At 49.7% G+C, this 24,517-nt stretch overlaps 9 protein-coding genes across 9 annotated transcripts; 4 read left to right on the forward strand and 5 right to left on the reverse strand.

The window, feature by feature from the left end:
* Nucleotides 1-1,186: 1,186 nt before the first annotated feature.
* On the reverse strand, nt 1,187-1,805 carry AtWU_07515 (RBM8 family RNA-binding protein; the record flags this gene model as incomplete). The annotated part of the gene is made up of 2 exons (XM_035502624.1): nt 1,187-1,420; nt 1,548-1,805. 2 exons carry the CDS (start codon nt 1,803-1,805, stop codon nt 1,187-1,189), a joined length of 492 nt encoding a protein of 163 aa, XP_035358517.1.
* Nucleotides 1,806-3,160: 1,355 nt separating this feature from the next.
* Nucleotides 3,161-4,026, forward strand: AtWU_07516 (uncharacterized protein; the record flags this gene model as incomplete). The annotated part of the gene is made up of 2 exons (XM_035502625.1): nt 3,161-3,192; nt 3,267-4,026. 2 exons carry the CDS (start codon nt 3,161-3,163, stop codon nt 4,024-4,026), a joined length of 792 nt encoding a protein of 263 aa, XP_035358518.1.
* A 1,539-nt stretch (nt 4,027-5,565) lies between these two features.
* Nucleotides 5,566-6,626, reverse strand: AtWU_07517 (Bax Inhibitor family protein; the record flags this gene model as incomplete). Its single annotated transcript, XM_035502626.1, has 2 exons — nt 5,566-6,049; nt 6,109-6,626. 2 exons carry the CDS (start codon nt 6,624-6,626, stop codon nt 5,566-5,568), a joined length of 1,002 nt encoding a protein of 333 aa, XP_035358519.1.
* Nucleotides 6,627-6,973: 347 nt separating this feature from the next.
* On the forward strand, nt 6,974-7,678 carry AtWU_07518 (EKC/KEOPS complex subunit CGI121/TPRKB; the record flags this gene model as incomplete). Its single annotated transcript, XM_035502627.1, has 3 exons — nt 6,974-7,135; nt 7,186-7,308; nt 7,364-7,678. The coding sequence occupies 3 exons, from the start codon at nt 6,974-6,976 to the stop codon at nt 7,676-7,678; spliced, it is 600 nt and encodes a 199-aa protein (XP_035358520.1).
* A 638-nt stretch (nt 7,679-8,316) lies between these two features.
* Nucleotides 8,317-10,791, forward strand: slx4 (the record flags this gene model as incomplete). Its single annotated transcript, XM_035502628.1, has 1 exon — nt 8,317-10,791. One exon carries the CDS (start codon nt 8,317-8,319, stop codon nt 10,789-10,791), a length of 2,475 nt encoding a protein of 824 aa, XP_035358521.1.
* Nucleotides 10,792-11,620: 829 nt separating this feature from the next.
* On the reverse strand, nt 11,621-14,251 carry AtWU_07520 (Zn(II)2Cys6 transcription factor domain-containing protein; the record flags this gene model as incomplete). Its single annotated transcript, XM_035502629.1, has 4 exons — nt 11,621-12,982; nt 13,048-13,278; nt 13,341-13,378; nt 13,432-14,251. The coding sequence occupies 4 exons, from the start codon at nt 14,249-14,251 to the stop codon at nt 11,621-11,623; spliced, it is 2,451 nt and encodes an 816-aa protein (XP_035358522.1).
* A 3,311-nt stretch (nt 14,252-17,562) lies between these two features.
* On the reverse strand, nt 17,563-20,370 carry AtWU_07521 (cyclic nucleotide-binding domain protein; the record flags this gene model as incomplete). Its single annotated transcript, XM_035502630.1, has 2 exons — nt 17,563-17,907; nt 17,956-20,370. The coding sequence occupies 2 exons, from the start codon at nt 20,368-20,370 to the stop codon at nt 17,563-17,565; spliced, it is 2,760 nt and encodes a 919-aa protein (XP_035358523.1).
* A 2,407-nt stretch (nt 20,371-22,777) lies between these two features.
* AtWU_07522 (uncharacterized protein) lies at nt 22,778-23,469 on the reverse strand (the record flags this gene model as incomplete). Its single annotated transcript, XM_035502631.1, has 2 exons — nt 22,778-22,935; nt 23,013-23,469. 2 exons carry the CDS (start codon nt 23,467-23,469, stop codon nt 22,778-22,780), a joined length of 615 nt encoding a protein of 204 aa, XP_035358524.1.
* Nucleotides 23,470-23,739: 270 nt separating this feature from the next.
* AtWU_07523 (uncharacterized protein) lies at nt 23,740-24,290 on the forward strand (the record flags this gene model as incomplete). The annotated part of the gene is made up of 2 exons (XM_035502632.1): nt 23,740-23,742; nt 23,814-24,290. 2 exons carry the CDS (start codon nt 23,740-23,742, stop codon nt 24,288-24,290), a joined length of 480 nt encoding a protein of 159 aa, XP_035358525.1.
* Nucleotides 24,291-24,517: the final 227 nt, after the last annotated feature.

Raw genomic sequence — 24,517 nt, forward strand, 5'->3', positions numbered from 1 at the left:
TTTAAGCACGCAGAACTCGAGACAGACGCGGGGAGAAAGAGAGCTCAGAAAACAGCCAGCATCCAACGAGCAGCGAGAATCTAATGAGGCATATTTCAACAGTCAATGGTCCCCAGGGCGGGCCATGAGCGAGGGAAGGAAGTGGCGTTGAGCGATAAGTTTGACGTTCGGCCGTTGCGGGGAAGGAGAGACCCCCGGGCTTAACTAAGCCAGCCATTCGCCGTGCTTTTCAGCCCTCCGGCTGACTCTCCGCAGCTCAGCTGCTGCCCTCTCCCTTCCAGCTTCGTCCTCTCCACGCTTGATCGTCGGGGCCTCGTTCTTGGTATTCAATCACGCGCCTGGGCTGCGGGGATCTCATGCCCAATTCCTGCCCGCCCCCATCGACCTTCTGATTGATCCCTCGCAGAGTCTTATATAGTAGTGTGCATCTCACGCACTATCTGATGACCAATAGCAGTCATTCGGATCTACAGAACTCTATCTGGACTAAGGGTCTTGGGATGATTGATGTGGGGTCGACAGACTTGCCCATGTACTGGACGACGGAAGGAGAGATCAATAGAGCAGGAATGCTACAAGTATAGCCCCATCCACCTGAGCATCATGGGCAGTGGGTTTCATCTGAATTAATCTTGGAACTAGTAGGAATTTTGGGATATCCTGGCTTGATGTATCATGCGAGCGAGGTTCTGCTTTAGCTAGGTCAGCGATGAGCATTCGAGAAAGCCACGAGACAAAACAGCAGCGGGGAGTGATCATAGAGGTCAAGAGACAGAATCGAAAAGAGGGATGGCAAAGAGAAAAGGGTAAACGGGCCGGGATGCCGAAAGAAACAAACTGCACATACCATATCGCTGATTATTTACGACGCCGGCAAATATCTCCTCTGGCTGCAAGCCCATGAGTACCCTCGTTGGAGGAGCATAAAACTGTCGTGAGAGATATTGCCGGCTGTAACCACTGCTGCTCACGGCGCCCATCCAACCGTGACCAACATGTGCGCATCAAACCGACATGATGTCGTCTGAATGGCTCAACAGCCGTGTAGTCCTTGAGGGCGAAAACAAAGGCAAAATCAAAACGCTAGACGCGACGAGGCAAGAGAAAGCAAGATATAAGGTGCCTGCCAAGGTCATAAAGTAGAGTAAACAAAAGTCAACTCCTCAATGCTGCCACAACAATACGCCTAGTCTCTAGCCTCCTCCGCTCCAGGGCTGCGACTCCTATCGCGGCTCCTGCTGCGTCCCCGTCCACCACGGCCACCTCTTTGTCCAGCATTCTTTCCTTTGTTGTTCGATGGGGGTGGCCGCACAAAGGCGAAGTCGACCTGGATTGTCTGGTCCAGCAATTTGGATCCGTTCAAAGCCTTGATGGCTTCTGAGGCTTCGGGGAGGGTGGAGTATTCAATCAACGCGTAACCCTGAAAGAAGCCGATTAGTATTTCATCTCATGTCCGATAACAGTGCAATTAATCCAAATGAACCTGGGATTTATCCAGCAAAGTCCAAGAATGAAGCCTAGGCAGACGAAGAACCAAAGACACCTACCTTCACATAACCCGTCCGGCGATCGAGGTTCAGATTGAAGTTCTTGATCTCTCCATATTCAGCAAACAGATCCGTCACGTCCTCCTCGGAGGCCTCTTCATGAATGTTGGTCGCGATGATAATCCATCCTTCGATACTGCGCACTGCAACAGCTGACGCTTGCGTTCTCGGATCAGAGGTATTGTTGCCCGACTGCGCGGGGACCTCCACCTCTTCCTCCTGCGCCACGGGAGGATCGACTTCCATTTCTGTAGACATGATGGGAGGGAGGTGAGACTGGATTGACCGAAATTAAAGGCTCGAGAAGGGTGGATAAAGGGAGGGATTTTGGTCCAAGGTGGGCTGTTCAATGACCAAACTGTTGCAATGCGATGGATCTTCGCGAAGCTTGCGGTGTGCTTATGTAATCGAATGATATCCAACGACGGTCAATGTTGATGGCCATTTTCTACTACTCTCAATGCCACCAATATTCGTCAAGATTAATTATCGACAGAAGTATGAAATAGGACTTGTGAGGGGAAGGTTTATGTTTGACTAATATGTAGAGGCTTCTCCCGAAAGCCGTTCATAGCACTTTCATATACGCAGTATAGTATATTGCAAAAATGAACTACTAAGACGCAAAGAAGAGCAGATTCGCGATCTACAAATCAGGGGAATTGCAACAATGGATAAAGTTAAAGTATTGGAAATTTATATACAGCTCTAGTGACTGCTCATCAGTTGGATGTATCACAGTGAAAATAAATATATGCTAAACGCAAGCAGATAGGGTCAACTAAAACTACTGAGTAGGTATCTAGATGCTCATAGCTGAAAGATACAAGAATTGCAATAACGAAATGCTCATAAAAATAGATTGGAGATATGTAATACTTCTACAAGGATCTGAGGGGACAAAACAGGCTCATTTCCAGTAGCTTGCTCGGCTGTATCCCATGTACTGGATACCTTTTACCGACCAAGTCCCGCCTGCAAATGTTGTTATCCACATGAAAGTTTCTCCTGGTTACAAATTTCAACCGTCTCTTCACTGAGTGGGCTATCGTTTACCAGTACTTACTAGCGGCATATTATAGCGCTTGGATTTGTTCTCTATGACCACCCTCATCCTTTCGCAGAGAAAGATAACATAATGTCAATGAACGGGGTAGATATGAGGGATTTATGGGACTCTCTGTTAAAGACACAGAGAAATCTAAGCCGTGAGATATCCACTGCCATCAATTATTGTACTGACACCAGTAGTACTTTGTAAACATGTCATGGATTCCTGTGTTCCTGCTGAGGATGGTCTGTTAGATCTAGTCTGAGTAGCTGAGAGCTGATAGAAGAGCTTTCCCTGTGTACTTCTTGCTACTGTAGGAACAGAGATTTGGCTGGATATCAGTGAATCGATGCCAGCCCCTCGATGTGAATGTGATAAAAACAGTGACAACATGAGTCCCGTCCTCAATCTAGCTGCCCCCGTGGCCTTCTTCTCCTTTTTACTTGCTCATTATCATCGATATAGACAAGCTGTTAACCAGATATCGAAAGACACCACCATTCTCCTCTCAATCTCAGGCGAAACTTTCATTTATTGAGCGATAAAGAGAGACTGCGCCGCGATGAGCGGCAAGTCAGTCTCGAATCTACCCTGGTGAGCTCGATTTTCGGCAATTTCCTCTCCATAAAAGCAATAATCAGTCCTCTAACAAATCAATATTCTGACAGCGACGATCCCCAATGCTTCTGCCATTTCCGCTCGCCTAAGCCATATCCTAGGATCGAAGCAGTTCTGACAGGCTCCGCACCCGACCAGGTCCGCGAGCTGCACCAGCCAAACAGCAAGCTCGATATAGCATTCGACGTGGTAGGCTGTGTCATGACATTGAACGAATGCATCCACGATCCTTCTCGACCAAGCATTGGCTACTCAGTCAGTCTGATGATCAAGGCGGCAAACACCCACTTCGTAAACCTCGAAGGCCTTGAAGACCACTCTCTCCTTCTAACCATCCGAATCCGCCATTCAGCATGCGCCGTGAGAGGCAACAAGATGATACTGAAAGAAAAGTTCAACGGATACTACCCTGACCCTCCATATAGTCGACTCTACAATGATCTGTTCGAGTGCCGTTGGCCTGAAAAGACGCTCCAGGTTCATCTACCTGAGGAGAGATGTCGACGCTGGAAGACAGTCGCTTTGATATTGAGGACTTTCGGGCAGATCAATGGAGACAGCTACTGTCATATGGCGAATATGATGTTTACTCCTCGAGTGGGTGGGCTTAATGTGCGTCATATCAAGAAGGATATCAAGATGGAGCTAGCGAAGAGTGATCATAGGCGAAGGGAGAATCCTGTGTCTCCTGAGTACACGGTTACGGTTAACGAACCGGAGAAGATTGAGAGGCTTAATCATGCTTATGAGGTTCATCTTCTTGCGTTTATTCACAGCTCGTCTCGATTTCTTCGGCCACAGTACCTGTAGGCTGTCTACCGAGTACGGAGAGCTTGTGTGGAGAGCTTTGCTATGGCAGAATGCAGTTCTATTTGTCATGATATCGTGGTGAAGTTTGCTGATGGGATTCAAGGTACATAGTTCAGGCGTCTGGCGTCCAGTGTTGCTTTTCTTTCCTAGGGACAGGATGATTGAAGATTTGCCGAGATGAAATGTATCGGGGACTGCGCAAGTTGTTGAAGATTTGCCAGTGGTTTTACTTTTACACGAGGTACGATGTCATGAAAAAGGAAGCTATGTGAATTTGTGTTGGATGATATGTTTCAATAGCCGGAATTTCCACAAGTTTGGCTGCGAGCCTTCTGAATGATATGTGAGTAGGCTGAAGAAGAAAGGAAGTACGTCTAGCCAAATGACATGATACGAATAACCTAATTCAAGTTCATAGAACTATTGAATGTAATGGGGTCAACAATGCCTATTTCATGCTGGGAAGCTTCATCACACGTTCTTCGATCTACTTACTGAGGCACACTGCCAGTGTGAACCCTCTTAGGCAAAATTAGGAGCGACAATGCTTGATATATATCTTATAGGCTACCTCAAATTCGGCCTTGTAATCCGCCTAACAACCCCCCACGAACCCTCACCCTCACCCTCACCTAGCACGACCGCTACACCCGCCTAAAGATCCTCCTCTTCAAGCACGAGCTCGGGCTACCAAGTGTACGAAATAGCAGAGTACCTGCAAGTAACGCCCCGAGTAGTTACCTACACGCTTCAAGCAGGCCAGCCATCCAACGCCCAAGAAGCCGTGCGGAAGACCACTCAAAATCCAAGGGCGTGAGGCACAACACGTCCTGAACTGGCTTCGTAAGTAGTTCAGAGCGCAATTGTTGGTTGACCAGGAGCAGGGACTTGATTGCACGCCGCGAGCGCTGGGGCGTGCGCTGTGCCAGATTGGTTATAAATGTGATGTGGCGCTGAGGGAGGTTCTGCCTGGGGGAGGATTGTTGGGATTATGGTGAAGGAGTGGGCTGGAGAGGTATGATGGGGGAGTGAGGGATTGGGGCTGGGGGATAATATGATGTCATTTGTATATTTCTATTAATAGGTGCAATGGTATGAAGATGTAGGGCTACAATCTAGCTTTACGATGGCAGTATGTACTTCCTACGGATAGCTTTGAATGTGTTCATGTGATGGATTAAGAGTGGAGATTAATTGGTTTCCACCTCTAGGTATCGACAAAAGTAAGTTCCATCGGATTTCTCTGTCGCCACGGTCCCTTGTCACCGGGAACGGCGTGGCTGACCCATGACCTCGTTGGCCAAAGGTGCAGACAGATAGTGTGTGCCCTTCCATATACAGGCTGAATTATTTGGTGGAAACCATGCAGCAAATACTAATACAATCGAATTTTCAGAAAGACAAATGCCACTTAGTTCCGAATCATCGTAGTGTCCGAGACCGTGTATATTAGGGTGCTGAGTGCAATGAGATGCTCATGCATTTGGGCACCCTGGCGTTACACCAGGGCGATCACAGAGTTGCAAATGCGAAATGCGTTTACCTCCGGTTGTTCTGGCGCATGCCCAGGATCTGGACCATACGGACGAAGATGTTGATGAAGTCCAACTCAAGGCTGATACTCTCGTTGACGACATCCTTGCGGACCAGGCCTCTCTGAGCCATGCGAGCGTGGTGGAGGATCTTCTGGACATCATAGAGGGTGAAACCACCGAAGACAGCGAGACCACCGTACAGCCAGATCTTCTCGGACCACATCAGAGCGCGGGTGGCAGTAGCGGGGAGGACAAGAGGAGCAAAACCGGAGAGAGCGACAATGGTCACACCAGCGAGCAGAGGAGCACCAAGGTACATGTACTTCTCCTGCTTGGCAGTGGCACCGACGAAAGCGATGGCACCCATCATTCCAGCGGTGTAAAGACCAGCGCGAGCAAGAATAGCCGGGTGCATGAACATCAGGGGAGACAGGAGCGCGGCCTGGGTGACGTTGAAAGCGGCCCAGAGACCATACTTCTGGACGTAGCTAGTGATTTGTCAGAAAAAGATCACATAGGAAAAAGGATGCGTTGGCGAAGGACTTACTTGTCAGGGTTCGTGTACAGAGTACCATACATGGTTCCGACGCTGGCAACCAGACCAAGACCGATAACAGCCCAGGGGCTGGCAGCCATCAAACGGTAAGACCATCCGTTGGTGTGCAGAGCGCGAGCAGCGATACCAATGATACCAATACCAAGTCCAGTGTGCATAAACGTCTCGTTCAGGTAGCTGCGCTCAAACGGAGGCATGCCACCATCCTCTCTGGTTTCGCGGTTGAAGATGAAGTTCGTGGCCAGGATAGTACCACCGATGATGGTGGCGCCGTAGATCAGCTTCTGGGTGATGTTGCCACCCTGAACATTGTAGGAAGGCTGCATGTAGGTGCGACGGAAAGCATTTTGGAAGGTCTGACGGGACTTTGCGAAGATGGAGATGGGACTGGTAGGCTTAGACTGGGGCTTGAAGGGCGTGTTGTGGATGAAACGGGCGCTATTCGCAGGTTTGGAGATTTGCCGAAGCGCCGTAGGAACGGCGAACGGGCGTCGCAAGAAGAACGCCATGATTGTGACGATGATGTCGAGGTTGTTGGAGATGAGGAGAAGCGATGGAGAGCGGCGGATGGCCGGCTATAAGAATGATATCAGTCATCCGTCGGCCAGCCGCTACGGTCGCCCGAACGTTCGAGAAGTGAAGTCACGTGGGAATGAGCGCGTCGTGACTCAGCATCACCGCCTCGGCGATAAGTTGGCGGGGGAGGGGAATTATCAGGATTTAGGACTTAACGGACTTGCACGGCCACACTGCTATTGTCATCATCTCGGCCCGGAATTCTACAACTGCGTACTCTCTTCGATTCCGTTCTCGATAATTCCCTTTTGGACTTCACCTCTGCGTCACTATTCCCATCATGTCTGCGCCATTATTAGAAACCATCCACCTTTCGCATCTGCCTCCGTCGATGCCCGTGCATGTCGCTCTATATCGGGATGTACAGAATGCTCCATATCTTCGCCAGCAGCTCATGTCCGCCAATGCGGAATTCGAGTACGCTTTCATTGATGCAAGCACGGTACGAAGTCAGTATGTCTCTTGGCGGAGCGACAGCTAAACATACTGCAGGTCCTCTCAAGAACACACCTTCTCTCCGCAGTTTTCAGAGCAGTCAATGATTATATGAACGGCCGCCTCAAGTCTCGGAATGTGCATTCTGAGATGGTCTTTTCGCTAAGCCCCGCGACAAATGTACGTCTACAATCAGCTACCAACCGACTTCATGGGCAATGCTGACCACATCTAGATTGCTGAATCTTTCCGCAAGTTCGGCATTACCGATTCCACAAAAGACCTGCTAGTAGTCAAGCTTTCCGTGACTCCGGAGATTACCCACGACTCGGTCGCAGACCATCTCGGACAAAATGTTGAAGGAACGCCTGTGCCATTCGACGACGAAACTCTGTCAAAGATTTCCGACATTGCAAAGATCAAGAAGGCCTACAAGCTGGGAGCGTTGAACACTACGCCGCCGAACCAAGCAAACGGCACCCAGGATAATGGCATGCGCCGGCTCGAACTGTCCGTCCTGGGAGCGATTGCTCTGCGCGGAGCGACTTGAACATGATCTTGGATATAGGAAGTTTTTATCATACCTGATCTCGCTCGTTTGGGTAACCAGAGCCCTGTAAATCGGGCCAGCCATATGCAGAATGTCTGCACCATCCGACAGTCAGAACTTCTGGCTGATGCCGTTTCGAAATATTTGCGCCCAGGAGCTACCTCTGTGCAGATAGATGTCTGGCAAGAAATATCCATGCAAGATATGTCTATTAGGATCACGACCTGTACATAGAACGCAGGGCCGTCATTCATAGTCGGTGCGGAGCACTGATTACGGCTCTTTTTCTACACAAAAATAATACTTTAGAAGATGCTATATGTTCTATATTCCTTTGATATATAACCAAGTAATACATCACCTTAATAGTTAAAACGAAGAACATACCTCGGTTGCCCTGCCCACCACATCCCCCATCCCAAAGCGGCAATCATGCAACTTTGCCAAGCCCGGCAACTCTCTCCGCATCATCGCGACTGAATCGATCTAGACACCCACCGTCCGGGGCTCACGCATATAGCATAACACCATGCTCACTAGCGCAGGGGAGAATCATTCTTAGCGTACAACACTCACCAACCGAACGCGCGCTAATGTCGACCGAGCGATCGTCCTGATATTTGTTGCGCCTCGCCACCATGTCCGCCACCGCGGAGGTCCTGGTGCTTTCCTCTTCGCCGGAGCGCAATCCAGTCCATACGCCCGCGCCGCCTGCATATGATCCCGAAAGGCTCTTCGGATTGTCTCCAGTAGACGTCGAAACGACTTCGATACCGTCCCCGTCTGAGTTATTCTGTCCTCCGACGCATTCTAAGTTTTTCGAGGTTGGGAACCGAGTCGATGAATCGCGCCGCAAGGGATTCCGCAAGAATTCCAGCAACTTGACGAATGATGAATCGGCTGTTATAACGCTAGAGGAAGAACCGGCAGCAGATAAACCGAAGCGAAGGGGTAGGCCAAAGAAGGAGCAGAAGAAGGCTGCGGAGGAGTCGGGGTCGTCTGTCGTGGGCAACGAGAAGACTACTGCGAAGAAGACTACGACAGGCGCGAGTAAGAAACGCGCCGAACCTGCGACAAAGCGCTCGAAACCGGCAAATAAGACGATTTCTGGGAGGGTTGCGAAGGCAGGCAGTTCACAACCTAAGGAGGCTGGCGAGAAGGCCATTTGTCCGTTGACGCCACCGGCTGTTCTGTCCCAGAAGACTATGAAGGATGTGCTTGATTGGGAAAGGGATGGTTTACAGCTTGAACGAGCGATGGCGAGGAGATTGGACTGGACGCCTACAACAAGTAAGGCTAAGGAAGTCGTTCAGTTGAAAGGGAAGTCAGGGCCAGATGATACTACGAGGGGCTTTGGTAGTCTGCTGTCAGAGTATGGGTTCAATGGGTCTGCTGCTCCTGCAAGCGACTATGCGGCATCGGCCGATGGTGGGCCGACTAAACGAAGGCGGATAGAGCTGGTTGATCCCGGTGTATATCCTGCTTCCAGGCAAAGTGTTGCCGACGATAGTGAGAAGGATAGCACAGAGGGAACCCGCAAGTCAACACCGGCTGCGCGAAAGAAACCCACGCAGCGTGCCAAGAAGTTCACCACGCTCACTGCCCGTGTGACAGCGAAGTATATCAACGAGTCTACAGAGGGTTCAGATGTCGTGGAGGAAGAGACACCGAAAGCGAAGCCTAGAGCTTCACGATCTAAGAAAAAGGGCCAGGAACCCGAGTTTGTGGTGCTCTCCCCTGATAAAGCCGCCAAATCCCTCGATGACCAGGAGCTGGTGTTCGGCACGTGCAGCCAGCTGGAGCGGGAGGACTCGCCCACTACTATAAGAGAGCTGCAGGCAGCTATTAGCGAGTCGGAACGGAGCATGACACTGGAAGCCGGCGGTCGTCCGCACCGAATGCAGAGCAGGGCATCTTCTGCAGTATCGCGTTTCAATGGCTCAGGAAACTTGTGGTCAGTCGCATCTCGAGATGTCGACGGTTCACTAATGCAAGTGGAGGTGGTGGATCTCATCGATTCGCCTGATAGATCTGGGATTACTACTCCGGATGAGCTACCTAGCATTGCCAGGGAAGGAGCTGAAGCCGAATGTAATACCAGCGATTTTAGCCCTACTCAGAAAGATAGTGTCCAGGCGAAAGCCACCTTGGCGAGCGAAGCACAGCCTATTATACCTGCTCCGACCACCCAGACAACGAACAAGAGGGCTCAGAATACCACATCCGTTGCCCGCAAATCTGACCCTAAGATGCCGCAATACGAGAACTTCACAGATGCCCAACTATCGAAACAAGCCGCCTCATTCGGCTTCAAACCACTCAAAAACCGGAAGAAGATGATCGAGCTGCTCGAAAAGTGCTGGAAAGCAAAGAACGGCATACCATCAGAGATGAATGACGAAAACGCACAGCAGGATCTGTCTGCGGACCCTGCACCAGTGCCTGCCCCGGGCAATAAGCCAAAAGGAAAAGGCACGACACGGAAAACCACCACGAAGGCGAAAACCAAATCCCAACCCAGTACATCATCAAAGTCAACAACAGAAGCCATATCAACAATAACAAAATTCACCCACTCAAGTAACCCCAACTTCAACATCATACCCTCAACATCACCTCCCAAACCGCCCCCCTCCTACGCCAACGTCGAAGAAATCGAAGACTCCGAAGACGATTCCGACCCTATCCCTTTCCCATCCCCCAGCCGCCTCCTACCCAAAACCCTCCAAACGAAGCACAAACACGCCCCCTCCCTCCCCACATCCAACATACCATCTAGTCCCAACCGAACAACAACCACATCCATCCCCAAAGACCCAAAACCCCCCGCCATCCTCCTCCCCCTAACCGAGCAAATCTCCAAGGCTGTCCGCGCCCAATCCGCAACCCGGGCTGCATCATCCCACACACAGAATACTCACACGAGGAAACAAACCTGGCACGAGAAAATCCTCATGTACGATCCTATTCCTTTGGAAGAGTTTACCACCTGGTTAAATACAGAGGGATTGGGTCTTGTGAATGAGGACCGGGAGGTCGGGGCTGGGTTCGTGAGGAGGTGGTGTGAGAGTAAGGGGGTGGTTTGTTGTTATAGGCCGAAGAAGAGGGAGTGATGTTATTCTCTTTTTCTTTCAATATAGATTATTTTGGATTTGGAGTGGGGTTCGTGCATCGGAAGCTACACTAGATTATCCTTGTGTCGATTTTGGGAGGGAGTTGGTTTATCGTGGAGTTATGGTTGCATGGCTGCATACTAGAGACCTTGGATTAGGTTAGGGTTGGGTCTGGTCTGGCTTCACTGGTGCCGTGGTTTGATTGGTTCACAGCCTGGAAATACTATACCCTTTTGCTTAATCTCGAATACCATCACTAAAGGTAGAGTATCTACTAATAGCCAGCATACAGAAGACTTCCCAACATTTTCTATATCATGTGATTAGAATAGAGGTAAACGTAGGTATCATTTCAAACAGCATTGCATGTTCCATTCATTCGGAAGCCAAGAAAGGAAAATAAGAATATTAAACAGACGTTATCCCAAAACTAACAACCTAACCATCAAACAACCCGAAAACATTATCAGCTCGTGACCATTTCATATCCATACTCATTCATCATATATCTTCCCAAAGTAAAATTCACTAAGATCTTTCTCACCATATAGTATATACCTCCCCGCATAGGAGGGAGACTTCCCCCCATACCACTCTCATGTCAAATATCTCCAAGCCTAGCTTAGCCTAGAGGGAAAAGCCTAAAGAGGATAGTAGTAGTAACTAAACAAGCAAGTAGTAGATAACTATTTTGGAATAGTATGTCCACAAAAAGAGAAAATCTCAAGCAACTTTACACCTCCTTAGATACCATACCCTCTACCACACAGATCCCAACATCAACGTACCCAGAATCTAACACTATTCCCCACCCAACTATAGTCTACTACTACTGCTGCAGCTGCTTCTTCCTCCTCCCACCCCTCTTCGCCTTCTTCTGAGGCACATTATCAGTAGCAGCAGTAGTAGCAGTAGCAGTAGTAGCAGTAGCCGCAGAAGTCGGGGGCTGCGAAACGCCCGCCGACGAAGAAGGCACACCACCACCAACCAAACTCATACCTTCGTGTGGGTAGCCCGCAGCAGCAGCACCCCCGGGCATGCTCGCCCATGCTAGAGCGGCGGCGGCCTCAGGGCCATAGAGACCGAACTCATTTGAGCCCAAGTACTGAGTGAGAGCATGGTCGGATATTTCGGGGTATGTGGAGCCTGCAGCGAGTTGGGGGTCGTCTTGACCCTGATCGTAGGGGTAGTGGGTTGAGTAGCCGGGGGTGTTGATCTGGGGGAGGGTTTCGTAGTTGGTGTGCTGGCTTTGTTTGGGGGCGGCCATTTGTTGTTGTTGCTGCTGATGCTGATGTTGTTGCTGCTGTTGCTGGTATTGGTACCGGGCGAGGTCTTCGAGGGCGCTGGGGTGGACTTGTCGGGTGGATTGGGTGTACATGTTGTTAAGGTTGTTGTTCTGCATGTTGGTGTTCTCGGGTCGGGGGAACTGGGTGGAGGCGGAGGATTCGGTTGCAGGTGGTGCTGGAATGGTGCTAGAGGTCTGCGCAGCAGCATGGCGTTGCTGTTGCTGTTTTTGCTGCTGCTGCTGCTGCTGCTGCTGCTGCTGGAAACCCGGAGGAGGGGCGAAGAAGGGCTGATTAGGCATGTATGGAGTGCCAGGTGGGAAGTTGGAGAATTGGCTTGCTGCCAGCTGGGCGAGTTGAGCGTTGTAAGTGGGATCTTGTGGCAGGCCAGCCTGCTTCGGAAGCTGGCCCATGTTAACCTGCGCATAGCGACCCTGATAAGCCGCGGCAGGGGGAGTTGTGGGATATTGTATAGTTCCCTGTTGACGGCCCGTCGGGTGTGCGGGCCTGGTGCCATTATCAACATGGCCGGGCATGGCTCCGTTCTGCTGTGGTCCAGAAGGCCCCTGTGCTTGGGCCCTGGAGTTTCTTCCAATATGCTGTTCAAACAGTTGTTTAACCTTAGACCCCGTCGGATCTTCAAATCCTTCCGAGACGTAGGCCTCGAAGCTGGCATCGCCCATAGAGTTGAATTCCGGATGCCGCTCTGGATGGTCCTCGGGATAGGGATCCAATGGAGAGGTTATCAAGTCCTCCAGATCACCGGGTCCGTGGGTATTGAATTCAGAGGGGTATTCATCGCAGTTGTTTGGGTTCTTTCGGCTCTGCTTGAGATAGCGTATAGTTTGTTGCACAACGAGTTTAGTAGGATCCACGGCCAGAGGCTCCTCGGGAACTGGAGTGATATTCTGGATATAGTAATGGTGAGGTCAGCAAGTGATTGATCGAAATGTGTGGATAGAATAATGCTTACCGCATTTTGAAGCTGTTGCAAGAGTGCTTTCACTCTGCTGCTGAGTGATCGTGCTGCCTGTTCAAGGCAGTTGTTCAACCACTCCAGATGTATGATCCTTCGACGCATCAATATTAGGGCTCCGCGACGCTCAGTGCGAAGCCAAATTGGATCAGTAACCCAACAAATTCTGTTCTGATTCCTGCAATTCGAGCAGCCGAAAAGACCCTTATCGCACTTCGCTTTTCGCATCTAATTGACAAAGGAATGGAGTCAGTCTGGGCAACAAGATCACAAGAAAGGGTATCACATACTTTGCAAAGGTCACAGGCAAGGGTGGTCCGGGAGGGATCTTTTTCGTTCGTTAGTTGCCATTGTCACTTTTTCTGGATTCTTCAACCTTACCTCTCTTTGACTTCCTTCTTCTCTTCGTCCTCTTTCCGGTTCTGCTTTCCTCGTCACTTTCTTCGTCAAATTCGCTTAGCTCTGCGTCTGTATCGTCCGGTTCACCCGGCTTGAGGGGCTTGGCCGGAATTTTCATTGCGTAGGTTTGGCGCATTTCAAGTGAAGCGTCTCGCTTATCATCCTTGTCGTCGCCTGCATTATCTGATGAACCTTCCTTATTCTTGTTCTTCTTGGAGGCACGGGTGGTGGCGTTGCGAGAGCCCGGAGGGCGTCCTTTTCTCTTCTTGGGCGGCGCTGGGGCTTCCTCTTGAGGTACCTGTACTTCGGTAGCCGCCGCTGTAACAGGATCATCAGTGGGTGCATTGTTGCTTTCAGCAGGGCCTCCGTTGGCAGAGGTAACCTGACTGGCGGAGACACCTCCATCCAGGGATGTCTGGTCACCATTGCCCCCGGCTACACCTTCGCTCGCAGACAAGGGCTCCTCAAAAAGACCAGAAACGTTGTCTGCCATCGATGCAGATGTTTTCGGCATCATGTCAGTTGTTATGCTTTCCAGGATAACTGGGAGATAAGTAGGGTCCAGATTTTGTTGCAGTTCTGCTTCTTCGAATACACCAGCTTGAGCCCGGTTGGTAGATTCCATAGCGTCGACAAGATATGCATGATCACCATACAGATCTTGAGCATCAGCGTCATCAAGCCCGGCGTTACCAAAAATGTCGTCGGGGCTCTGGAGCTGCTCCTCGCTCGATTGCCGTTTCACGGCCCGATTTTCTTCGTCCCCAAGACCAGCTTGGTCGAACGATCTCTTCGCGGCCATTGTAAGGAATTGACCGGTAAGTTTGCTCACGAAGGGGAAGAGACGTGCAACGTGCAAGCAAAGTATACCTAGTTAAGAGAGTTAGAGGTCTCAAGAGAATGATTATTGGAATAATGCGTGTCAATAGCAAACAGTGTGCTGCTAGGGAGATATTGTATTTCGGCACGACCCAAGAAATAGAACTCCCCTATATAGTCAAAGGTGAGATGCTGTTAGTCCTTTGGTCCCTAAAGATCAATATCATACAACAAGGACAAGGGGTTTGTTGAGATAAGTGACAAAGAGCATCTTTGTTTATCATATAGAGAATGGAGAGGACGGCTGCGTTGGGAAAATGACAAAGACCTTTGAATATGAGAATTACAAATGAAATAAAGATATGAAACTGAATAGAGCAGGAATATACTGACCAGAAAGCACGTCTCACACTTCTGAATGGAAGGATATGTTAACAATGTGATTACAGTCACAAAGCACTTGTTTGTACACAGAGATGTGCACAATGAAATACACCAGCTGTACAAGGACTCCTCCACTTTCCTCCTTGTATCAACTGCTTAGGGGAGAAGGAAGACAAGAGGGCTGTGATTTGGGTATTGAACAATGCTGAACAGTAGGCTTTGGATGCTTCCAGCAGCCTGAACAGGAGCAGCACAGTGATGCTGCCCTCTATTTCAGGTGACAAAGGCAAACGACAGCGTCTTGGAGAACCCCACCAAGGAAGAAGACAAGGGGGAACAACGCGAGAGAGGGAGACTAAATACTCGGAACACAAAGGGGTGAGGCCTTGAGGCCAAATTGGCAGGTTGAAGCTGGATGGATTCTTCCTGGAAATGTATGGGATAAACCGACTCCACAATGCAAATGGGAAATGACAAGCGTGAAACTGAGACAGAAGCTGTAAAGCCTGTTTCTTCTCATGATAGATCTTTTTTTTTTTTAATTTTTTGGTTTATCAAAATATCTGTTTGGGTGTTCTGAAATGGTTTGTAGGTCAGGACAAACGCTCCTATTGTCTGCCTAGATTTGATCACAAGGTGCTCTATACAGATTTCTGCTCAAGAGAAACAAAAGGTATTATGAGCTGAAACCTCGATTATGAGAAATATCATATTTATTCTACGGACAAGCTTAGTACGTTGTAAAAGAATACGTTATCTTTTGATCTTCACATAAGTTGATATAGTCACAGTATTCACAGAATACCCTAAATCCAGACAACTTTCTAACTATATTGAAGAAGCAGAACATGCCTTTTAGCACTCTGATGACCACATATTCATGCTACGAATGATATCGAATCAACTCCTACGAATACTCGAGACACATACCCAAATTAAAAGCTGGTAGAATACAACGAAATCCACGCACAAGATGCCCTATAGTAGCATCTCGTACAGCATTCCTCTCAAACCACAGAGTACTATCCCTCGAGAATCTACCCAAAGCACTTTATTATACACCACAACACCTCCCTTCACCTAGTAGCTATCCCAGATGTACCCAGACCAGAACTATATTAATCGATCAGCCAGATATCACCTAAACCCCAATATGACAGTCCAAACCCTTCCCAAGTAACCCCAATATACAAAGCCATACAGCTCCCTTCACCTTCGAAGAGAAATCCCCAACATCGACACTATAGATCAAGAAATCAACACCCTCCATCCAGCAATATCCGTCTGACCAGTAAGTATTCCCCCAACGAAACGAGACGAGACATGCGTAAAACCCCAAAGCCAAGAATGACTCACATCAGACACGTCATATGACTACTATCATCAACTTCATCAATGGAAGTATCCATATAATATAGAGGAAGATGTTAGGAACCTACCGTTATCACTAATAGATCAATCCCGCATGAGACCCCACTCAAACACCGGGATTTACCAGATAAAGATAAGCCAAGAAAAAAGGTGCAGAAACCTTCTGTATGTCTATTGCAAGGTTGCAGTCATTGGTTACTTTGCTGGCTATATCGCTGATGATTATTATTATTACTATGGGAGTAGAGTATTGTGTTCTCTGATGGGGATTTCGCTTAGCCTGATGGGTGGTGGGATCATGGGAGGAGGAGGGGATTCGGTTTGATTGTCTTGTTTGTGGAACATGAAGTAGCTTGGATGGCTGGGTGTTTGTGTCCTGTAGGATTGGATTGGTGGACCCCCTCGTTGAATAGAAATTGGTTTCTTGAAGAGGTTGCAGTGGTGTGTGATTGTGGTGATACTTCGTGGGAAAGGGACGATTCTGTTCGTGAGAAGAAGGTATATTGTAAATGAATATGATACTTACCTAAGTACTATGCTTCATCTCACTATATGTCGAATCATTCTTAGATCATAAAAGTGTGATGATATACTATAGAAGAAGCTAAAGCCTTAGGGGTCTCTCGTAGTGAGCTTATTCCTTGATTGAGTTAGTAGAGCATCTACCATCGACACTAACCAAACAATCAGACTAACTACAATAGCGCACACTAGTTAGCACCATGCGGCGACTGGCCGGAGAATTATCAACCCCAGATTCTCACTCATCTGATAGTCGAGTAGCTACATACTACAAATACAGACAAACCCCCCATTTTCCCAGCAGCAGCAGCAGCAGCAGCAACAGCCAGTCCTATCCCAGTGCGAGAAACTCATCCAAGAAACGTTCACGTTGGGGTCCAACGAGAAGCCCACTTTTAATCACGAAACAACTGCGCTGGCAGAAACGAGTATAATGATCAAGTAGAGCAATAAATGTGTTGCTTCCCTCAAACGGGGCAATCCCTGCATCAACCCCAGCAGTTAAATTCAGTTATACACTATATAAGCTCCAACATGCAAGATGAGTATTATTTGAAATCGAGCCCAAGGTCCTCGTACATCCTATGCTCTGTTTGTGAGTGTGTGTTTCAGAGCCCAACTCCTCCCATGCCCGAGTCCGTTATAACCTGGAAAGCATCCATAAAAAAAAGAAGAAGAAAAAAAACCATCCCAACCAAGAAAGAGATTAAATCTAAGAAGCCAGCAACCAGCCCGAGGGGTAAATGCGCTCCAGATATCAGTGCAATGCAGCGAGACCCATGACGGTCATCAGTCGTGAGTCCTGGAACGGAGGAAAACACACAACTCCGGGAGAACCAATACCAGGGCAAGTCTAAACGAAAGTAGGAAGGAAGGAAAGTGGCAGAGGGTAGAAGGGGGTGGAATAGGTAAGAGAGTGAGTGTGTGGTAAGGTCAAGATGAGAGTGGGAAGATTTGGATGGTGAGAGTATAGGTGTTTGCAGGTGAGGTAATGGTTAGCGATGCAGAGCCGAGCTATCAGCGAAATACCCTTCCGTTTTGCGCGACGGTCTCAAACGATATCTTCTTCCCGTATTTGCCCGGTCCGTCGCCTTCGATCCACGGGAGGAGGTTCTTGCATTGACTGACATCGAAGGATGTCAGTTGGTTGCAGCCGTCTGCAACTGCTTCAACGCCGGCACCGGTGACCCGGACACAGCCCCGGACGGAAAGACGTTTTAGGTTCAACAGATGTAGGCCGATGCAGCGCAGAGATGGGTCTGATATGGCAGAGCCACAAAAAGACATGTTGAGGTAGGTCAGTTGTGAACATTGCAAAGCGAGTACTTCTGTAGCCGTGTCGGAAAGAGCACAACAGAATGACTTTCAATTGTTAGTTGGACACCAGTTATGCATAATGGATCAGCTTACCAAGTCTAGCTCCCGCAGCTGCTTTGCTGCATTTGTAAGATGCACGATAGCGTTGTCAGTCAAATACGTGCAATCAGCCAAGCAGAGTCTGCGGAGATTGGTGAATCGAGCATTTCCCCAAAATTGGAAGCCCTGGTCGGTAATGGTAGTGCAACGGGTAAGGTCCATCTCCTCGATCCTGGAAGCAGCATGCGATGCGATGTGGTGCATTGACCGGTCCGTAACATGCTTGCAGTAGGATAAGGTCAGTTTCTTGAGTTCGGGGCAGCCGTACACGGTCCCGGCGGCCGTCTGTCTGGTCGGCTTCATAGACGCCTTCCCTGATTTTGACTCGTCGTGTGGCTTGTGCTGGCCAGGAGAGACCCAGCCTACAATCCGAGCGAGCAGCGTATCCCCGACTTTCCGACAATTGCTCAGATCAACTTCCTGTAAGTTGTTCGCCTTGCTCGCCATGTCAAGAATAGACGATGCGGTGACATCCCAAACGCTCTTCATCTTCCAGGTGACAACGTTAGATCCACACGTCGCAACAAGTTTGCTAAAGCCTTCGTCTGTTATGTGGAAGCAATTACTTATGTCCACATATCGCGGTCGGCTACCCACAAAGGGGCAAATGATCTTGACCAGTACGTCATCCGTGACGCACCGGTTATAAGTACTCAGGTCTAGGTGATGGAGCAGCTCCGTTGACTTGCTCAGAATCTCTGACCAGTGCATAGAGACCGCCCTGAGGCGAAGGAGATCATGAAGCTCGAGATGCTGGAAAATGACCAAAAGGACCTGATCCGGAAGATAGCCGTGGTTGTCCCGACGTGGCTCACGGACCGTCTCCGAGGGTGTCGAGAACTCGCCGGCCCCGGGAAGCGTGAGAAAGGACGAGCTAGTAGATCTAGGCTCCGATGAGGGTGAAGATCTCTGTTGCTCCCCGGAAACCTCCTCCGGCGTCAATGGCGCCACGGAGCTGCGCCGGCTTCGCAGCCGGACTTTGTCTAGGCCAACACTGAGGAAAGGATCCGGATCGGAAGGCCGCAGCACACTTGGTTCATCTAGACCATTGGCTGTCGGAGTGCTGTCTAACTCAGTCTCTGTTAGGGTAAGAAGCGGCATGGATTGTCTGCGGCCCGCCCGCATCTTGAAGTTATCATCGACACTCAGAGGTTGCTCGTCAGCTCCCGCTTCTGACATCACAACGTCGCCATCGGACGCTGCTTGAAGCCGCTCCTTGGCGGTACTTTCCACCTGTTCGCGAACTTTTGGAGGACACCTTTCCCAAAATTCTACTAGTACCTCACCGCTGATCATCAAACATTCCACCGCACTTATGGATCGCACGGTGGCGGTCCGGCGTGGTGCTAAGGAGAGGCTCACAACTTCACCAAAGTATTGTCCCTGTTTCAGCCGGGCTTTGACTTCGAAGCTAGGGTGCTCGATCTTATTGGGCAAGGATTGTGCATGATGGTTCGGTGTTTTCTCCGACAAAACCTCGACCTCTCCGCGGACGATGAAATAGATCTCCCGACCCTGGGAGTCCTGCTTGATGATATCGGTGAATGGCGGGTAGGAGCGCGGTTGCGCATTCAGGCCCAGGAAATGGAGGATATCTGGCGGTAGACCGGAGAAGAGGGGCAGCTCCTTGAGAAGTAAACGGACATTGACCAGTCCGTTCGCCAGCGCACTGGAGGATCCATCAGCCAATCCAGGACTCGGGGACTTTCGCTTTTTATTGACGGACTTCAAGCTTCTGCCGTCCTGATCTGCGAGGTTCAGATCACCGGAATATGTGTCCCGCAATCTCTTTGAACCTCTCCGAATCGGACTCACAAGATCAACTGACGGCACCGAGGTCTCCTTCTTCTTCTTCTCCAAGATCATCAGTCGCTCCTGGGCCTCGTCCCGAATTGCTCGTTCTACATCGGGGAACCGAGGGAGAATTTTCCGGAAGTCCTCCTTGGTTAAAACGACCAGTAAGCATCGAGTGCGGGCGATGATGGTAGCTGTCCGCGGGCGATCCATTAGTACACCGATTTCACCAAAAAAGGCTCCCGGTTCAAGCTCCGCATATATACTCTCGCCATCGCGCGAGGTCACGGAGACAGCGCCCCGAACCAGCCAGTAGATGGCCTTGGCCTCATCCCCCTCCGTCAGAATGTAGTCATTGGGCGCATGGAGTTGTGGACGCAGATGTTGGCCGACATCGACCAGGAAGGATTCGGGCGTGGATTGGAACAAGGGAAAGGAACGTAAGCGGTCAACGAGGTCTAGTGGGAGAGCTTGAATATTCGAGGAGGTCAAGGGCGACGGCCGTACGGGGCGGTTCGGATTGGTGATGGAATCGAACGAATGTAATAGCGACGCGGTGTCGGAGATGGGGTGAACAGCTTTTGTTCCACCACTAGCTCTGCCATGGCGCCGCATGATGGGCGGGTGATGAGGTGTGTTCAGGGATAACAATCAAGGACGAAACGGAATTGGAGAAGAAATTCGAAAAGGGAGCATGTAGTTTGTTGGCCGGTATCGAAGCGACCAATGGAGGCGATGACGTCGACGAGAATGAGATCACGGGGAGAGGAGCTCTCAAAAAGGCATCATGGCTGACGATGGATGGATGGAACGGAGACAGTGCGGGGGAGGGCAGATGGGCGAGGAAGGAAGGCGGTGGTAGTAGCAGTTACTAGTAGTAGTGGTAGTGGTAGTGGTGATGGAAGGTGATGATGACGATGTTGGATGATTAGAAAGCAAGTAGCTTAACCAAGAATGAGAAGCTAAGCCTGAGCTGAGCTGAGCTGGGAGAGGAAGAAGACGAGATGAGGAAGGAAAAGAAACAGCTCGCTACTACTCGGTGTTCTAGTTGGCTCTATGCGACAGGCACACAGTAGTGTGCCAGAGAGGGACGGGCAAAAGAGCGGGAATCCTGCAGAAGCAACAACAACAATAAACTGAATAATAATAATTCTGGAGACGGGCGGGAGAGCATGATGGGGGGAGTGACTTTCTGGGTGGAAGCTAAGCTAGTTAGTTAGTAGGAATTAAACCAAACCAACTAACTCGGAGTGGTCAACAGTGGTTCAGTCTAGCCGGCGGACCAGAGAAAAAGAGAAGGTCTAATTCTAAAAGGTCGTGCTGCTGCAACTTCTTTTCGAAGCGGGGATCACCAAACGTCAAATAACGCGCTTGTTGCTCCACCGCCGGTCCGGAAGCTCCTCTGATTGCCCTCCCCAAAGTCAATGACGATTCGATCTCTCTCTTTCTCTCTCTCTCTCTCTCGTTAGGATTGATTCCGATCTGTCTCCTGTCACTACTATTGTCACTACTTTATTATTCAAACTCTAGACATGCATAACAGTGGTGTGATATTCCACAGTGATGTTCTAATCTATCATCTTCGCACTGGAATCCTCGAGACAGCTGTGATGCTCCATATGTCAAACTGGCGGGAATGTGGTCAATTCTGCTGAGTGGGGAGCATCCTCCGAAACGGAAACACCGGTCTGTAACATCGACACCGACTGGAGGAATGGACGGCCAGTGCTTTTTTGGCCTTTCCCTCTATTGGTCTAAGGAATAGCTAGATGGAAGTTGTCAAGCTACTACTGACTATCTACTACTAACACTGAGCGGAGTGGGATATTTGGTCAGGCAGTGAGTGACAGGTGACACTATATTACTTACTGATATTATTTATCTCAAAATTCAGCACTACAAAAGGAAGCAAAGTACGTACCTGCTGTCGGTGGGTCCAAGTCAGAAGTCTAGTCTAGCGCAGGATTCATTCTCACACCTCACAAAAAAAAAATAGTGGAAGCTCGTGAAATTACATGGCTCAAGCAAGAATGAAGATCGCTGCCAGACTGATACTATGTAGAAATCTACAAGGAATGTCCCTGGACAAGGGTCTGTATGCTACATAATACATAGTGTGTGAGTAGGGTCGACCGAAGTTACAAAGTACAAGAATCGATCATGGATCCGATCGTCTCACACCTGCATGGGGAACCATGCATCCCAGTTCGAGTTCGAGTTTCTAGACGAGTACGGTCCCTATTTTAGGCTTCAAGCCTTCTCGGCACTTGCCAGTTGCCAGGCTATGGTTCCCACGTCTACAGCCTACCAGAGCCAATAATCACCGGGTGGTTAGGATCCGTGCGCGCACGAGATCAGACAGCAGGCAGTTGCCGCTGCACATCATCTTTTCTTAATCAACCCGGCTGGTCAGGTGATGGGGACACGCGGATGTGTACTGTTTTCGGATGGTTCCAGCAATATCGTTCCAATCGCAGGGAAAAGGAACGTGACTTGACGTGTCTGATATTATTTTGGTATCAACAATCCTCAACTCCATCACAAGAAATTATGTCAAACCGCGCTTCGTTTCCTGCCCTTCATAGATAACTCCTATATGTGCCCGGATAACTCCTTTTCAGCCGTATTTAGCGCGCTGTTGTTGTGCCTACAGACGGCGCATCCTGTGGTTCTTGGACAGCCCGGGTATCAGGACGCCATTGACTGTCTGGCCAGTCGGTCGGTCCGGGGTATGTGAATTGCTTCATTCGGACAGCGCTGGTCGAGCGCGGGGGTTCGGAAGACTTCTGTTCGTAGAGTGGAGATTTCTAAGGATAGTGAGGCAGGCGTGTGCAACTATTTCCGCAACTCTAGATCTCTGCCGTTAGTGTGTGCCATGGTGCTTCCAGGATTAGATCAGAAACTCACCTATAAAGAGCATCGCGGGATATCTTTGTTGCGCCTGCAGAGAAAGATGACCGGACACAAAGCCGAGAGGCATATAGACATCCAGCGAAAAGTGCTTACGCATATTGCGCAGCTCTCACTCCGTCCTCGACCGACGACTTCCCAGAACGATATCAACATAAGCAGGACGAGTTCCTTGCCAAGTCTCAAGCACGTCCTGCACAATGCCATAAGCCAAGCTCAACTTCAGACCAGTCTTGGCCGAACGAGCAGCTGTATAGATATCTTGTCGCGCTAGAAACCAACAACAATGGCACAACATTAGCCCAAATCCAGAGCCCAGGGAATAGCAAACAGAGAGAATAACCCACCTAACACACTGTAAATTCCTGACATCGACAAACCCGCCGTAACCGTCGACAGAAAATCCCTCTGATCATGCCGGGCGTAATCCACTACCTCCTCCAACAAGCAGAAACACAGAGCACCAGTACCCAACTTAAGCCCCATCTTGAAGCCCTGAGTAGATCCCTGCAAGAAAGCTTGATAATTCTTCGACTTATGGTACTGGTACCACCCCCGCGCCGCGTCGGGAAAGCGATGGGCATTCTCAGCTCGAAACCGGTAAGCTGCGGTCTTGCTGCCGTGCATGTATCCGATACCCAGACCGGCGGAAAAGGCGGAGGTGGACATGTATTGAATACGCTTTCTGAGCTTGATCCCGAGTCTGGGGGGCGCATCTGCTTCGAAGAATCTGTCCCAGTGCCAGATCTTCCATAGGAGACTGTCCTCGTGTCCCTTTAATCTGTCCCAGCTGTTCTCCACCATGGTGAATGACTGCTTGTGATTGCTGTTGGTAAGAGCGGATCGGTGTCGTAAATGGTTTGGATAATGCGAATGTTGACGGAGGAGGTCGGTGGCTGGTTGTGGTGGTGTCAGCTTTCCCCGGGGACATAAAATCACGGGCAGCTGGAAAGCGGGAAGCACCTGAGCGCTTGGTTCGCCGACTTCCGTCCGCGCCGCCTTGTCGAAAAGCTCCGAGGTCCCGCTGAAGATCAGCTCACTGATCACAAAATCCATACTTGACCAGTCTGCATCATGGTAACTACATTATCTATTTCTGTATATGAACTGAGGACATGCTGATGTGCTAACATAATCTATGTAAACAGTCTCAACCCGACCCTCTAAGCTGGACTCTTCTCTTCAAGAAGCACAAGACCACCGTGCTTCTGATGCTCCCGCCATCGGAGACGATCGCCACTACGAAAGAAGCGCTCCTCAAGGCCCTCAAATCCCGCGAGATTCGCGAAATCAACGGTGACTCGGTCCCAGAAGATCCATCTCAGATTGAGTTTGGCGTTGCGGTGGATAAGAATGATCTAGAGAAGGGCTGGACAAGACTGGAGGCTGAGGTGCCTGCGTTCGATGATGACAATGCTCCTAAACGTGGAGCCGCAAAGAAAGGTGCCGGCACTCTCACGCTGCAAACAGCTGAGATTAAGAATGGGCAGCCTATTGCCTTCAGATTCCGGATACCCAGGGAGGACTCGGAGAAGGGTGAGGACATGATTGACCTGGAGCTGGATGATCCTGGTTGGGATGTGATTGTCCCGAGCTTTGATGATGAAGAGGAGGATATTAATTGAGCTCCTTGTCGAAACTGCTTCTCTAGGTGGTATTCAGCAATGCTTTCATGGGTTGGCGCATGGTTTATCGGGGCTCATATCGGCGGCGTTTACGTTCCTTTTAATGTCAATATTTGGGCAGAAATACAATGATGTGGCAGTCAAGAATTTCATGAAATAGAATCTATATATGCTAGGCAGGACTCCCCAAAGCAAACGAAGCTCCAGTACTACCAGAAATAATGGTC

Source organism: Aspergillus tubingensis (assembly GCF_013340325.1).
Source record: "Aspergillus tubingensis WU-2223L DNA, scaffold_8, whole genome shotgun sequence".
NCBI classification, from domain to species: domain Eukaryota; kingdom Fungi; phylum Ascomycota; class Eurotiomycetes; order Eurotiales; family Aspergillaceae; genus Aspergillus; species Aspergillus tubingensis.